At 39.7% G+C, this 15,759-nt stretch overlaps 1 protein-coding gene across 1 annotated transcript in view; it reads right to left on the reverse strand.

The window, feature by feature from the left end:
• Positions 1-11,845, reverse strand: part of LOC133642778 (extracellular serine/threonine protein kinase FAM20C-like) — a 31,414-nt gene extending 19,569 nt beyond the window's left edge. The window contains exons 1-2 of the mRNA XM_062037162.1: positions 11,382-11,845; positions 8,701-8,879 (exon numbers count right to left, since the gene is read on the reverse strand). Of these exons, the coding sequence (XP_061893146.1) occupies positions 8,701-8,879; positions 11,382-11,845 (643 nt within the window). The remainder of the gene's footprint in view (positions 1-8,700; positions 8,880-11,381) is intronic.
• Positions 11,846-15,759: the final 3,914 nt, after the last annotated feature.

Consider the following 15,759-nt stretch of genomic DNA (forward strand, 5'->3'; position numbering starts at 1 on the left):
ATATACTCCTCCCCTCTTAACCACGCCCCAACCACGACGTCCACAGTTTCCAAAAACAATTTGAAATGTGGACTCGTCAGACCACAGAACACTTTTCCACTTTGCATCAGTCCAGCTAACCTTTCCTGTGATAAAATGGCAACCAAGGTAATCAAAAAGGTTAACCAACGAACGAGATTTCTCTACAGAATCTCCTCTCTGGTCAACAAAAGCACCATGAGGATTCTGGCGGGAACTCTCGTTCAACCCTTTTTCGATTACGCATGCACCTCCTGGTACCCTAGCACCTCCAAAACCCTCAAATCTAAACTCCAAACATCCCAGAACAAGCTAGTCAGGTTACTGCTAGACCTCCACCCCAGATCCCACCTCACTCCTACCCACTTCTCCAAAGTGGGCTGGCTCAAGGTGGAGGACAGAGTTAAACAACTTGCACTGAGCCTGGTCTATAAAATCCACTACACCTCCCTGATACCGAAGTACATGTCAAACTACTTCCTTAACGTAAATGACCGCCATAACCACAACACCAGGGGGAGCTCCACTAACCACGTTAAACCCAGATTCCGAACTAACAAAGGTCTTAACTCATTCTCTTTCTATGCCACATCAATGTGGAATGCGCTCCCAACAGGTATAAAAGAAAGGGCATCTCTATCCTCCTTCAAAACCGCTATAAAAGTTCACCTCCAGGCAGCTACAACCCTAAACTAACACCCTCCCCGGATTGCTAATAATCAAATGTAAACAATCAAATGCAGATACTTTTTCTTATGCCTTCTGATATCTCTCTCTCTCTCTCTCTCTCTCTCTCTCTCTCTCTCTCTCTCTCTCTCTCTCTCTCTCTCTCTCTCTCTCTCTCTCTCTATGTCCACTACTTGCTGTCCATATCCTACCCCCCCCTCTCCACACCCCTGATTGTAAATAATGTAAATAATTCAATGTGATTATCTTGTGTGATGACTGTATTATGATGATAGTATATATGATAGTATATATCTGTATCATGAATCAATTTAAGTGGACCATCACTTAAACAAGTTGAAAAACTTATTCGGGTGTTACCATTTAGTGGTCAATTGTACGGAATATGTACTTCACTGTGCAACCTACTAATAAAAGTCTCAATCAATCAATCAATCTTTGCATCAGTCCATTTTAAAAATAAAATAAAATTTTAAATTTGGCCATTTTTTAATCATTTCTAAAGCCCCATCAAAGAAACATTCAGCATGATCTCTGTCGTTCTTTCAGTCAGAAACTTTCCAGTACAGCAAAATTGGAGGAATATGCCTGTATCTGCATAATGCAAACCTCAATATATAATTTACTCTGCTCTGTGCTGAAAAAGCGAACAGGGTGTCGCAAAACAAGCTTGTCGATGCACTGTAGGAGTTCATCCAGAATGTGCACCTACTGAGTCATGGGTAAGTGTCTTTTATTTACGGTGTATTCCTGAAATATTGATATCTTCTAAGAACACAATACAAATAACAATAAATTGTTATTAATACAAAGATATGTACTTTCTGCAGGTGTATATAGACAGGCGTACCACATGACCTTATATTGTAACATACCATAAGTCTCTAAAAGGTACAAATGTGCAGTATGGTTTAAAAGAGAAAAGAAACCAAAGCGTGGTACTTCACAGCAAACATGCAGTAGTATATACTTGCCAACCTTGAGACCTCCGATACCGGGAGGTGGGGGTGGGGGGTGGCGTGGTCGGGGGTGGGGCGGGGGGGGTTGTTTGGGGGTGTGGTTAAGGGCGTGGTTAATATGGCAGTATATTTACAGTTAGAATTCACCAACTCAAGCATTTCATATATATATATATTTATTTTATTATACATATAAATAAAATAAATACTTGAATTTCAGTGTTCCGGAGGCTATCCAGTAGATGGCAGCATTGTCCTGTTTAACTTCTCCGTTCATGAATGAGTATATCATTTTGGCCACCGTGTTCAATGGAGAAGTCTGTTGTACAAAATGTACAGGCAACATACACACCCCTTCCTCTTCGAACTGTCCCGGATGAACTGAAATTCTTGTTTCCATTCGTTTTGGAACTTGCAAGCGTATTTCTTCATCTTGCTCGTCGACGGCGTCGCCGTGTCTGTAACTTCCTCGTTCTTCTGCTTCGTCTCCTTGTTGTGTGCGCAGTTGTGCACTCTGCTCTCTAAAAGCCGTAGATGTTATGACGTCATTGGGCAGGCAAGCTGTTTATATTGTGGGAAAGCGGACGTGAGAACAGGCTGTCCCCACTCAGGTCCGCATTGAGCTGGAGGGGGCGTGGCCTCCAGCTCCGGCTGAATACCGGGAGTTTGTCGGGAGAAAATTTCTGCCGGGAGGTTATCGGGAGAGGCGCTGAATACCGGGAGTCTCCCGCTAAAACCGGGAGGGTTGGCAAGTATGCAGTAGTATCTCTCCAAGGTTTCTCATTGTCATCCCACTGGGTTGAGTTTTTCCTTGCCCTGATGTGGGATCTGAACCGAGGATGTCGGTGTGGCTTGTGCAGCCCTTTGAGACACTTGTGATTTAGGGCTATATAAATAAACATTGATTGATTGATCCCTTTATAGAGGATGCCTGTGCGTGACTTGGTTTTACGTGGGGAGACTGGTGGTCACCACACGATCCTTGACAGATCCGGGTCAGGGTCCAGTGGCATGGAATCCAAGACGACTGGGGACCCTTTTCTGCTGCAGCCTTCTTCCGCCATCGCAGCCGTTGTGGTAGTTCTTAAATCTACAGTCTCCCCGTTGAGGTCTTCACCGTATCCTTGGCTAGGGGGCAGTCAGGTACTAGGCCTTTACCAAGGGCCACCTCGGGTAACAGTAGTAAAGGGGTTAAACCTCCTAGTGCCCCAAGACCCCATAGAGGAGCCTCCACTGCCGGATGCACTTTAACGTCATGCCCAGGACAAATAGGCTGTCTACTTACACGTGAATTTTGCAACACTTTTGATCGTGTACGATTTGACTTAGACTTGGACTTAGACTTAGACACACTTTATTGATCCACGAGGGAAGTATTACACGCTCACAAATCTGGATGCGCTCGCTCAAATCTTACATGGCAGAAGTGTCGCAAAAGTCATGTGTCAGCAGTGTTGGGACTAACGCGTTACAAAGTAATGCCGTTACTTTCGGCGGTAAATAGTAATCTAACGCGTTATCTTTTATATTCAGTAACTCAGTTACCGTTACCACATGATGCGTTACTGTGTTATTTTACGTTATTTTTGAAGTAGTATCGGCTAGAAACTGAGAAGATCTGAGTGTGTTTTATCGGAGAGCTGCAAAAGAGGCGACAAGGAAGAGTGTGTGTGTGGGAGGGGGCGTGTCTGTGTTTACTAACAAGACGTAATGGCGAAGCCCGAAGCCGAGTTTCTTAACATGGAGATATTCTCACTACTTTTCTTTTGTCGACCACAAAGAAAAGAACATTTTAGTTAAATGTAAGTTGTGTCTTGGATCAAAGATCCTATCCTAGCAATTCAAATCTGCTGAAACAGCTACAAAAGCAACATACTTCGACGAAGCTAGTATAGAGAGACACACTTCACCTCCTAAGCAACAGCGGCTGGATTTTAACGAGGCACTGAATGTACACACACACTTTGTCAATTCTCTTATATTCTCTTTCATTCTAGACTTCTAGAGTGTTTGATTATCACCTCACTCTAAATGTATAGACTATAAAGTTCACAAACATAAAGAGGGATGCTAGTGGGCCAGGCCAATCTTTCCTTTTCTCTAAACTAAAACTGGGTAAATGTGTAGAGTGTTCTGGGCTTCAGACATGATTTTATTTCAGCATTCCTTGAGAGAAAAAAACGCCTGGTTAGGCTTTGTGTATGTAGTGTGTGCCTTCCTTGGTTTACAGCTATGTTGTTATTATGCTGTTTGTTACTTATGTATGTTATGTTGCAGCTATTTAAAATAGTTTTGTCATATTGTTCTGGCCTGAAACAAATTGGCCCTTTGAAACATATCTTTGTCTTTGTGTGTTGTATGTAGACCACATTGCTTAGCAGAGTTCAGTGATGCAAATGCATGTCAAGTTGATCAACAGATTGTATTATTCTCCAGTGCAATAACAGTACTGAAATGAAGGCTAAAAGGGCATTTAAGGGGGCCTTAAAAAAAATAAAAAAATAAATATAAGTAACTAAATAGTTACTTTTCACAGTAACACATTACTTTTTGGTGTAAGTAACTGAGTTAGTAACTGAGTTACTGGTTTTCAGTAACTAACCCAACATTGTGTGTCGGTAGACAGCCTATCATGGTTCTTTCTGATTAGGGACAGACAGACAACTTAAAAGGGATCTGAATACACACACTCAGATTGACACATCTTATCTGTACTGTAAAATTCAAATTTTAATGACAATAAAAGGAAGTCTCTAATATACAGACACACAAATTAGTAGACACACATGCAAATTGGATTACCGCGGACATATTGAGATACACATTGGCAAATGGTTTTGCTACAATAATACTTCCATAATCAATCAATCACGAGGTATTTATATAGCCCTTAAAGGCCTACTGAAATTAAATGTTCTTATTTAAACGGGGATAGCAGATCCATTCTATGTGTCATACTTGATCATTTCGCAATATTGCCATATTTTTGCTGAAAGGATTTAGTAGAGAACATCGACGATAAAGTTTGCAACTTTTGGTCGCTGATAAAAAAAAGCCTTGCCTGTACCGGAAGTAGCGTGACGTCACAGGTTGTGGTGATCCTCACATCTGCACATTGTTTACAATCATGGCCACCAGCAGCGAGAGCGATTCGGACCGAGAAAGCGACGATTACCCCTTTAATTTGAGCGAGGATGAACGATTCGTGGATGAGGAAAGTGAGAGTGAAGGATTAGAGGGCGGTGGAAGCGATTCAGATAGGGAAGATGCTGTGAGAGGCGGGTGGGACCTGATATTCAGCTGGGAATGACTACAACAGTAAATAAACACAAGACATATATATATACTCTATTAGCCACAACACAACCAGGCTTATATTTAATATGCCACAAATTAATCCGCATAACAATCACCTCCCCCCTCCCGTCCATATAACCCGCCAATACAACTCAAACACCCGCAGAACACACTCAATCCCACAGCCCAAAGTACCGTTCACCTCCGTAAAGTTCATACAGCACATATAATTCCCCAAAGTTACGTACGTGACACGCACAAAGCGGCACGCACGTACGGGCAAGCGATCAAATGTTTTGAAGCCAAAGCTGCGTACTCACGGTAGCGCGTCTGCTATCCAACTCAAAGTCCTCCTGGTTGTGTTGCTGCAGCCGGCCGCTAATACACCGCTTCCCACCTACAGCTTTCTTCTTTGCAGTCTTCATTGTTCATTAAACAAATTGCAAAAAGATTCACCAACACAGATGTCCAGAATACTGTGGAATTTTGCGATGAAAACAGACGACTTAATAGCTGGCCACAATGCTGTCCCAATATGTCCGCTACAATCCGTGACCTCACGCGCAAACGTCATCATACCGAGACGTTTTCAGCAGAATATTTCGCGGGAAATTTAAAATTGCACTTTATAAGTTAACCCGGCCGTATTGGCATGTGTTGCAATGTTAAGATTTCATCATTGATATATAAACTATCAGACTGCGTGGTCGCTAGTAGGCCTTTAATCACAAGTGTCCCAAAGGGCTTCACAAACTCACAACATTCTCTGATCTAAACCCACATCCGGGCAAGGGAAATTTTAAAAGACCTGGAAAAAAACCCAACCCTAAGTGTTCCCTGCTCCGAATGTAAACTTTGGCACAGTTTGTTCTATCCACTAAGTTAAAAAAACAAAAAACAACAACAACTGTATGGTTTCCCCGTCTTCCCTCTGGCTCTCTCGCAGCCTTGCTCGTTTCTATAAAAGGGTTTGAGTGAAAGTGGAATAAGCAGCACGGTGGCGACTTTGTTTTTCTGTTTAACCAAGAAGAAACTGAATTATCATAATTAGATGAGAAGCGAGCGCCACTGGGACCGGCGTGGTTAATAGCTAGGTCAGTTGCTAAATTTATTCTTGGCTTGTTGAGCAGTGCCGCACTTCTGGAGTGAAGTGCGGATTTATGTCTTTCTGCTTTTAACTCAAAAAGACAACTAAATGTTTAATTCTAAATGAGGATAATGGCTCTAAAACGCTGCAATAGTTTACCCAATGTGATGCAAGGTGGTTTTGAATGTACGACTACTCTTACCAGCCATCTCTGCAAAAATCTATGCACTGTTTCACTGCCTTCAAGGCTATTCTGTTAAAAGTACAGTCGCGATCAAAAGTTTACATACACTTGTAAAGGACATCATGTCATGACTGTCTTAAGTTTCGAATACTTTCTACAACATACTTGTTAGTCCCAAAAAAACATTCATGAAGTTTGCTTCTTTTATGAATTTTAGCTTGTCCTGAATAATTTGGAGGTGGGCGCGGGGGCGTGTTTGGGGGCGCGGTTAAGAGGGGAATATATTTTAGCTAGAATTCACCAACTCAAGTATTTCATATATATATATATATATATATATATATATATATATATATATATATATATATATATATATATATATATATATATATATATATATATATATATATATATAAATATATATATATACATATATATATATATATATATATAATATATATATATATATTTTATATATATATATATATATATATATATTTATATATATATATATATATATATTTTATATATATATATATATATATATTTATATATATATATATATATATATATTTTATATATATATATATATATATATATATATATATATATATATATATATATATATAAATATATATATATATATATATATATATATATATATATATATATATATATATATATATATATATATAATATATATATATATATATATATATATATATATAATATATATATATATATATATATATATATATATATAATATATATATATATATATATATATATATATATGTATGAAATACTTGACTTTCAGTGAATTCTAGATATATATATATATTTTATATATATATATATTTTATTTTATTTTATTATACATATAAATAAAAGAAATACTTGAATTTCAGTGTTCTGGAGGCTATCCAGTAGATGGCAGTATTGTCCTGTTTAAGAGTGTCACAACATTGCTGTTTACGGCAGAAGAACTGCTTTACGGTAGACTAAACGTGACTGCTGTTGTTGTGTGTTGTTACCGCGCTGGGAGGACGTTAATGAAACTGCCTAACAACAAACCCACATAAGAAACCAAGAACTCGCCCTCGATCATTCTACAGTTATGACGTCATTGGGCAGGCAAGCTGTTTATATTGTGGGAAAGCGGACGTGAGAACAGGCTGTCCCCACTCAGGTCCGCATTGAGCTGGAGGGGGCGTGGCCTCCAGCTCCGGCTGAATACCGGGAGTTTGTCGGGAGAAAATTTCTGCCGGGAGGTTATCGGGAGAGGCGCTGAATACCGGGAGTCTCCCGCTAAAAACGGGAGGGTTGGCAAGTATGATTAAACAAGACAAAAGGCAAGGAATCAAACAGAGACAGAATTCAATTTGGACTCAATTGAGGAGAGACATGGCCACTGTACTCTCTGTACAGTCCTGCACCACGCTCTGACGAAGAAGGTTTTCGTCTTCTCTTTTATTTAGATGTTCAATGTTTACGCAACGACACATTTCTCAACAGGAATGGGGAGTATGTAAACAGTCCTTGTTTTCGGTCACATTGAAGACAAAAGAAGAAGATCCCTCAGGCTTGGGCTTGTCCTGGATTCAGCTTGATCAGGTTTTCGAGGACAATGGATGACCCCTCCCGTCTGTTTCTATCGTACACAGCGGAATCTTCCAAGCGTTTGGCTTGGTGCAACAAAGACAGCTTCTTGTCTGTTCAATGGGAACTCAGAACGCAAAGTTTTTTGATAATTTAAATACAATGTTTCTGACAGTGGTAGTATTATGCTCTGGGCCTGTTTTGCTGCCAATGAAACTGGTGCTTTACAGAGAGTAAATGGGACAATGACAAGCTAAAATCATCAGCCCGGAGGTTGGGTCTTGGGCGCAGTTGGGCGTTCCAACAGGACAATGACCCCAAACACACGTCAAAAGTGGTCAATGAATGGCTAAATCAGGCTAAAATGAAGGTTTTAGAATGGCCTTCCCAAAGTCCTGACTTAAACATGTGGACAATGCTGAAGAAACAAGTCCATGTCAGAAAACCAACACATTTAGCTGAACTGCACCAATTTTGTCAAGAGGAGTGGTCAAAAAATCGACCAGAAGCTTGTGGATGGCTACCAAAAGCGCCTTATTGCAGGTAAACTTGCTAAGGGACATGTAAGCAAATATTAACATTGCTGTATGTATACTTTTGACCCAGCACATTTGCTCACATTTTCAGTAGAACCATAATAAATTCATAAAAGAAGCAAACTTCATGAATGTTCTTTGTGACCAACAAGTATGTGCTCCAATCACTCTATCACAAAAAATAAGAGTTGTAGAAAGTATTCGAAACTTAAGACAGCCATGACATGATGTCCTTTACAAGTGTATGTAAACTTTTGATCGCGACTGTATGTACGATTAACTCTTCAGAATGCAGTTTTTTCGTCTTTCTTTCTTTCCCCCTTTTTAACTCACCCGCTCCAAGAATGTGTTGATTTGCCAAGTAGTGGGTCAGCTTTGCCACAGTGGGGTCCTTCCTGTCGTATAGTCCCCAACGTGTGATGCCCAAGTGGAACCGCAACCAGGGCGGGTGAGTCTCCGCTTTGCTGGTCCAAGAGACTTTGTCGTAGCCTTTCTCCTGACTTCCACTCTGCCTTTAAGAGAGACATCGGAGGTGAGGCACAGACATTGGCCAATATAAGTAAGGGCAGGGTTATGGTAGGGGGTAGCGGGGGGGGGGGTGTATATTGTAGCGTCCCGGAAGAGTTAGTGCTGCAAGGGGTTCTGGGTATTTGTTCTGTTGTGTTACGGTGCGGATGTTTAAAAAGTCATACATTTTACTTTTTGAAACCAATACCGACAATTTTGAAACCGATACCGATAATTTCCAATATTACATTTTAAAGCATTTATCGGCCGATAATATCGGCAGTCCGATATTATCGGACATCCCTATCCAAAACTAATATAAAGCATCCAAACAACAGAAAAATAAGTGATTAATACATTTTAACAGAAGTGTAGCTAGAACATGTGAAAAGAGAAAGTAAGCAGATATTAACAAGTAGATTAATAATACATTTTCTACCACTTGTCCTTAATAATTTTGACAAACTAATAGAATGATAAATGACACAATATGTTACTGCGTATGTCAGCAGACTAATTAGGCGCCTTTGTTTGTTTACTTACTACTAAAAGACAAGTTGTCTAGTATGTTCACTATTTTATTTAAGGACAAACTGTCATGATCCGTGGTCCGGATCATGTTTTTGTTCTGTTCTGTTAGTTTTAGACTGCATGAGTTCATGTTTTTGTGTGCACCCTTGTTTGTTTTAGTTACCATGGCGACTTATGATTTTCACCTGCCTCTGGTGTCGGGACACGCACTTGTTTCCAATCAAGAGACATGAATTAAGCCCGCCTTTGCCAGTCAGCCGTCCTGGCGTCATTATTGGTTTCATGCCACAGTTTCATGTTCTATGCCATAGTTCATGTTAGTTGTTTCATGCCACAGTTTCATAGTTGTTCCATGCCATAGTTATGTTGTTTGTTTCTTGCTATGCTATAGTTTATGCTAGTTGTTTGCTTCACGCTATTGTCACGCAACCCTCTACGCAAGTCTTGTTTATTTCATGCCACAGTTAAGAGAGTTTTTGCCTGTTATTTTGTAGTTAGATTAATAAATATGTTCCTACCTGCTACCCTTGTCCGGAAAAGTCAGTTTGCATCCCGGGAGAACAAACTTCGCAGCAAGCTGCGACCCCCCCCATCATGACACAAACTTGCAATAAGAAACATATGTTTAATGTACCCTAAGATTTTTTGGTAAAATAAAGCCAATAATGCAATTTTTTGGGGTCCCCTTTCATTAGAAAGGTACCGAAAAGTATCGAAATAATTTTAGTACCGGTACCAAAATATTGGTATAGGGACAACCAGAGGTGGGTAGTAACACGCTACATTTACTCCGTTACATCTACTTGAGTAACTTTTGGGATAAATTGTACTTCTAAGAGTAGTTTTAATGCAACATACTTTTACATTTACTTGAGTATATTTATAGAGAAGAAACGCTACTTTAACTCCGCTCCATTTATCTACATTCAGCTCGCTACTCGCTACTGATTTTTATCGATCTGTTAATGCACGCTTTGTTTGTTTTGGTTTGTCAGACAGACCTTCAAAGTAGGATCTATCGCATACCTACTGGTGACGTTTGATTCCGTTTCACCAATCAAACAGAGCCAGGCGGTCACGTGATTAACTGCACATAAAGTTTCAGCGGCAAAACAACAACAACAAGCTTAAGCTTACATGAACTCAACGTCAAATTTGAGGAAGCACATCGCGGTAAGTGACGTTAGTAGATATTTTGGCTGTCACCGTAGTTTGATGTTAGCTTCCCTGCTATGAGTCGCTGTCAAATGTACATCAAGTGGGGACATTTATTAACACACTGCAGCCTCATAGAGAGATGGACAAAGACACACACACACACACACACACACACAAACACACACACACACACACACACACACACACACACACACACACACACACACACACACACACACACACACACACACACACACACACACACACACACACACACACACACACACACACACTCACGCATGCATACAAACACCTATCAGTTTATGGTTTGCGTAAAGGCTAACTTGTTATTTTCCTTTGTAATATCTGCCTACTGAGCCTATGGTGCTGTTATTGTGGCTCATTTTGCCTTAATTTTCTTCATGTTAATGTGTTATTATTTAATATACATCATTGTTTTAGTTGCTTAAGAGATATTCCTGGCTCTGAATTTGCTCATTGCAATTTTTATGTTTTTGTGCATTATTTGTTGCCGTCATCATTAAACCAACAGGTTACTCATAAGTTACTCGGTTCTTGAGTAGTTTTTTCACAACATACTTTTTTACTTTTACTCAAGTAAATATTTGGGTGACTACTCCTTACTTTTACTTGAGTAATAAGTCTCTAAAGTAACAGTACTCTTACTTGAGTACAATTTCTGGCTACTCTACCCACCTCTGGGGACAACACTACAATGATATATACTTCAAGTAAAGTCAAGTAATTGTCCAGAATCTGGGTAAGTAAGAATACTTTCAGCTATGTTCCACACTTACCACTGACTGTCACTACTGATGCTCTCCTTGTCATCACCCTCATCGTCTGTGGGCTCATTTGTCTTCACCCTAAGCAGCCAGTCGTCCTCTAGCAACTCTGGTTCTGGCAGGTTGTACAGCGGGTGGTGGAAAAGTGCCTCCAGCCTGGAGGCATCCTTGACGACTTTTCCGGGGCAAATCAGTTTCTTCTCTGCGCCAACGGCCTCAGGCGGCCTTGTCGCATTTAGCTTGTGAAATGTGTCATCCTCTGGATTTATCGATGGTTTATGTGGAGAGGAGGAGACTGGATTCCCCTCCCGGGTATCTGTTCTCGGACTAATGGATGCCGAATAGGAGTTGGGTAGGACGCAGGCTGTCTGGAGGACAGCGAGACAGAACAATGCCAGAATGAGGTGCAGCGCGAGGGACAGACAGGCCAGACAAATGTACACAGAACGAGTAGTTGGACCCAGGTTCCGTCTCATTATGCTGCAAGATGGAGAGAAGAAGAAGGAGAAAAGAATGAGGAACACTTTGAAACCAAAGAGGGTGCTGAGCCTTGCCCACTTCAAACCCAATCATGATGAAATATGTTCTTATTGCTTTTCTAACAGGCTTGGACATAATCTGCTTTGGTCTCCTCACTTTACATCTCATTGAAGTATTCTTTCATTTGAATCTTTTCTTCTTCTTCTTGCACTAAATTGGAGATGCAACGTGGAATTGATTTTTAGGACAGAAAGTCCACTCATTTTCATTTACGGACAAGCACTAACTCGATGAAAGGTGTTGTTGCCAGGGCAACCCCAGATCACCTGCTTGTTAATGGTCTATAATATCGGTTGACCAGCCAAGGCACACTTCTTTATAGTGCAGACGTTGGTGTTCATCCATCCATCCATCCATTTCCTACCGCTTGTCCCTTTTTGGGGTCGCGGGGGGTGCTGGAGCCCATCTCAGCTGCCAGGGCCGGCCCGTGGCATAGGCCGTATAGGCAAATGCTAAGGGCGCCGTCCATCAGGGGGCGCCACGCCAGTGCCACAAATGTTGGAGAAAAAAAAAAAAAAAAAAAAAAGTTGGTACTATTATTTCTAAATACAAAAAATAATCCCACGTTAATTAAAAATCAAAGTAAAGCCTATTTAATAGAAATATTATTTGTTACAACATTACGCCCCCCCTCCCCCGGCACGATGCGCCCCCTCCCTTCCCATATCATGACTCTTTTTGGACGTCACCACTTTAAAAAATCAAAAGAAGATGTCAAAACGGCCAAAACTGTCAGGTGACCAGGCAAGAAAAAAGACAAAAGAAGAGGAGGAGAAACGAGAAAAAGACAGAGGTAGCAGGTAGGTAACGTTAGCCTACATGAAATTATTTGTCTGTTACAGAATGTGATAGTAACCTGGCTTTTTAGCATTAAGCTAATGTTACATGATTCGGCAATTGCTAATCAATAAATAGCTAGTTCTGTTTTAACGTCGGGTTAATATTGTGGAGGGGGCTAAATTGTTATGGAAAATAATAATGTAACGCTAGGTAATTACAGTACTCCCACCTTACATTCCTCAGGGACATTTGTATTAGATCTTTTAAGCAGGTGTTTTTTGTTTACATTGTTATTGCCTTCTGGTTAGCTAATGTTTGCCCTGCAGGTAATAGTCACTTTTCCACCTCTTTATATATTAGGTATAGTTGTAAGCTAAGTTGTTAAAGTGCACATCATTAATGTTAATTAAGCAATATCACATGAGAGGGAATGCTGTTTTTTGATTTAAGCACTGCTTTTGATTTGGTTAAAGATAGTCATAACTAGGGATGTCCGATAATATTGGCCGGCCGATAAATGCGTTAAAATGTAATATCGGAAATTATGGGTATCGTTTTTTTTATTATCTGTATCGGTTTTTTTATTTTTTTTATTTTTTATTAAATCAACATAAAAAACACAAGATACACTTACAATTAGTGCACCAACCCAAAAAACCTCCCTCCCCCCATTTCTTTCTGTTATCAATATTCTGGTTCCTACATTATATATCAACATATATCAATACAGTCTGCAAGGGATACAGTCCGTAAGCACACATGATTGTGCGTGCTGCTGCTCCACTAATAGTACTAACCTTTAACAGTTAATTTTACTCATTTTCATTAATTACTAGTTTCTATGTAACTGTTTTTATATTGTTTTACTTTCTTTTTTATTCAAGAAAATGTTTTTAATTTAGTTATCTTATTTTATTATTTTTTTTAAAAAGGACCTTATCTTCACCATACATGGTTGTCCAAATTAGGCATAATAATGTGTTAATTCCACGACTGCATATATCGGTTGATATCGGTATCGGTTGATATCGGTATCGGTAATTAAAAAGTTGGACAATATCGGAATATCGGATATCGGCAAAAAGCCATTATCGGACATCCCTAATATATATATATATATATATATATATATATATATATATATATACACACTAGAGATGTCCGATAATATCGGACTGCCGATATTATCGGCCGATAAATGCTTTAAAATGTAATATCGGAACTGTACGGAGTGGTACACGGACGTAGGGAGAAGTACAGAGCGCCAATAAACCTTAAAGGCACTGCCTTTGCGTGCCGGTCCAATCACATAGTATCTACGGCTTTTCACACACACAAGTGAATGCAAGGCATACTTGGTCAACAGCCATACAGGTCACACTGAGGGTGACCGTATAAACAACTTTAACACTGTTACAAATATGCGCCACACTGTGAACCCACACCAAACAAGAATGACAAACATATTTCGGGAGAACATCCGCACCGTAACACAACATAAACACAACAGAACAAATACCCAGAACCCCTTGCAGCACTAACTCTTCCGGGACGCTACAATATACACCCCCCGCTACCCCCCACCCCCACCTCAACCTCCTCATGCTCTCTCAGGGAGAGCATGTCCCAAATTCCAAGCTGCTGTTTTGAGGCATGTTAATAATGCACTTTGTGACTTCAATAATAAATATGGCAGTGCCATGTTGGCACTTTTTTTTTCCATAACTTGAGTTGATTTATTTTGGAAAACCTTGTTACATTGTTTAATGCATCCAGCGGGGCATCACAACAAAATTAGGCATAATAATGTGTTCATTCCACCACTGTATATATCGGTATCGGTTGATATCGGAATCGGTAATTAAGAATTGGACAATATCGGAATATCGGATATCGGCAAAAAAGCCGACATAACATTCTCATACAATATGTTAATTTGCTTTCTTTAAGTAAAAAAAAAGGTCAAAGACAAAGCTATTCGGTTTCTTGTGAGTATATACAATATTGTGGGGGGGGGGGCTAAGTTATTATGGAAATTAATAATGTAACGTTAGGTAATTACAGTACTCCCTGGTGTACAGTAATTTGTAAGTCATTCTAGTTAATGCAATATTAAAAAGCACAAATAGAGAACTCTGTAGGATCCCCTTTTTTGTAATATAGTTGTTAAAGTCATACTGGTTTGATATCTTGTTTTGTGCAGTGCCTTATTTATATTGTATTTTTAATTTATTTTATGCAACTTGTTGACACGTTTTATTTTGTGTTTATGTATGTAAAAAATATTGTATTTCATATATTCATTTTTTATTTTTGTATTTTTGTTTTTTATCTTGTTAACTATTCTGATTGTTAATTTGCTTTCTTTAAGTAAAAAAAAAGGCCAAAGACAAAGCTATTCGGTTTCTTGTGAGTATATACACTTCACTGCCGATGTGTGGGGGGGCGCCACCTAAAATCTTGCCTAGGGCGCCAGATTGGTTAGGGCCGGGCCTGATTTTGCCCCATATTTGGTTCAATGCGGTAATGGCACAAGTAATTTAACAAGGCCTGGAGTAAAAACCACTCAAATATTTCCCTCCTTCAATGAGACATACAGTACAATATCATGTACGGTACTTTCACCTGGCTTTTACAATGCACATTTAAGTAAATGTTTAGCGGATTATAAATCAGTGAGCATGTATATGTTGAAAAAAAAAATAGTAATCACAGCAATTTAGACAGACACAAGCATAGGGATTAATTACGTTTTTTGAAAAAAGAAGAAAAACTCGCTGAAAAAAAATCAATCAATTATTGAACTTGCTGCTCCTAAATTCCCCGTGGGCACCGCAGGGAGAAGGAATTACTTACATCTCTTTTCCTTCAAGACCTTTATTTCTTCTCCCGCTCCGTGTTCCCCCACTTCCTCTGCTAATGAGACCGATATGTGATATCTGCCGGCCTTTCCACCACAGGCGTGCACTTTTTGTTATCACCCGCTCCTGTTCAAACAGGCATGTTGTGGTGACCTGTGTCATCGTGACCTGCACCCAAATGGTAGTCAGGCCCGTCTTTTGAACGAGGG

The sequence above is a fragment of the Entelurus aequoreus genome, linkage group LG25 (genome assembly GCF_033978785.1).
Source record: "Entelurus aequoreus isolate RoL-2023_Sb linkage group LG25, RoL_Eaeq_v1.1, whole genome shotgun sequence".
NCBI classification, from domain to species: Eukaryota; Metazoa; Chordata; class Actinopteri; order Syngnathiformes; family Syngnathidae; genus Entelurus; species Entelurus aequoreus.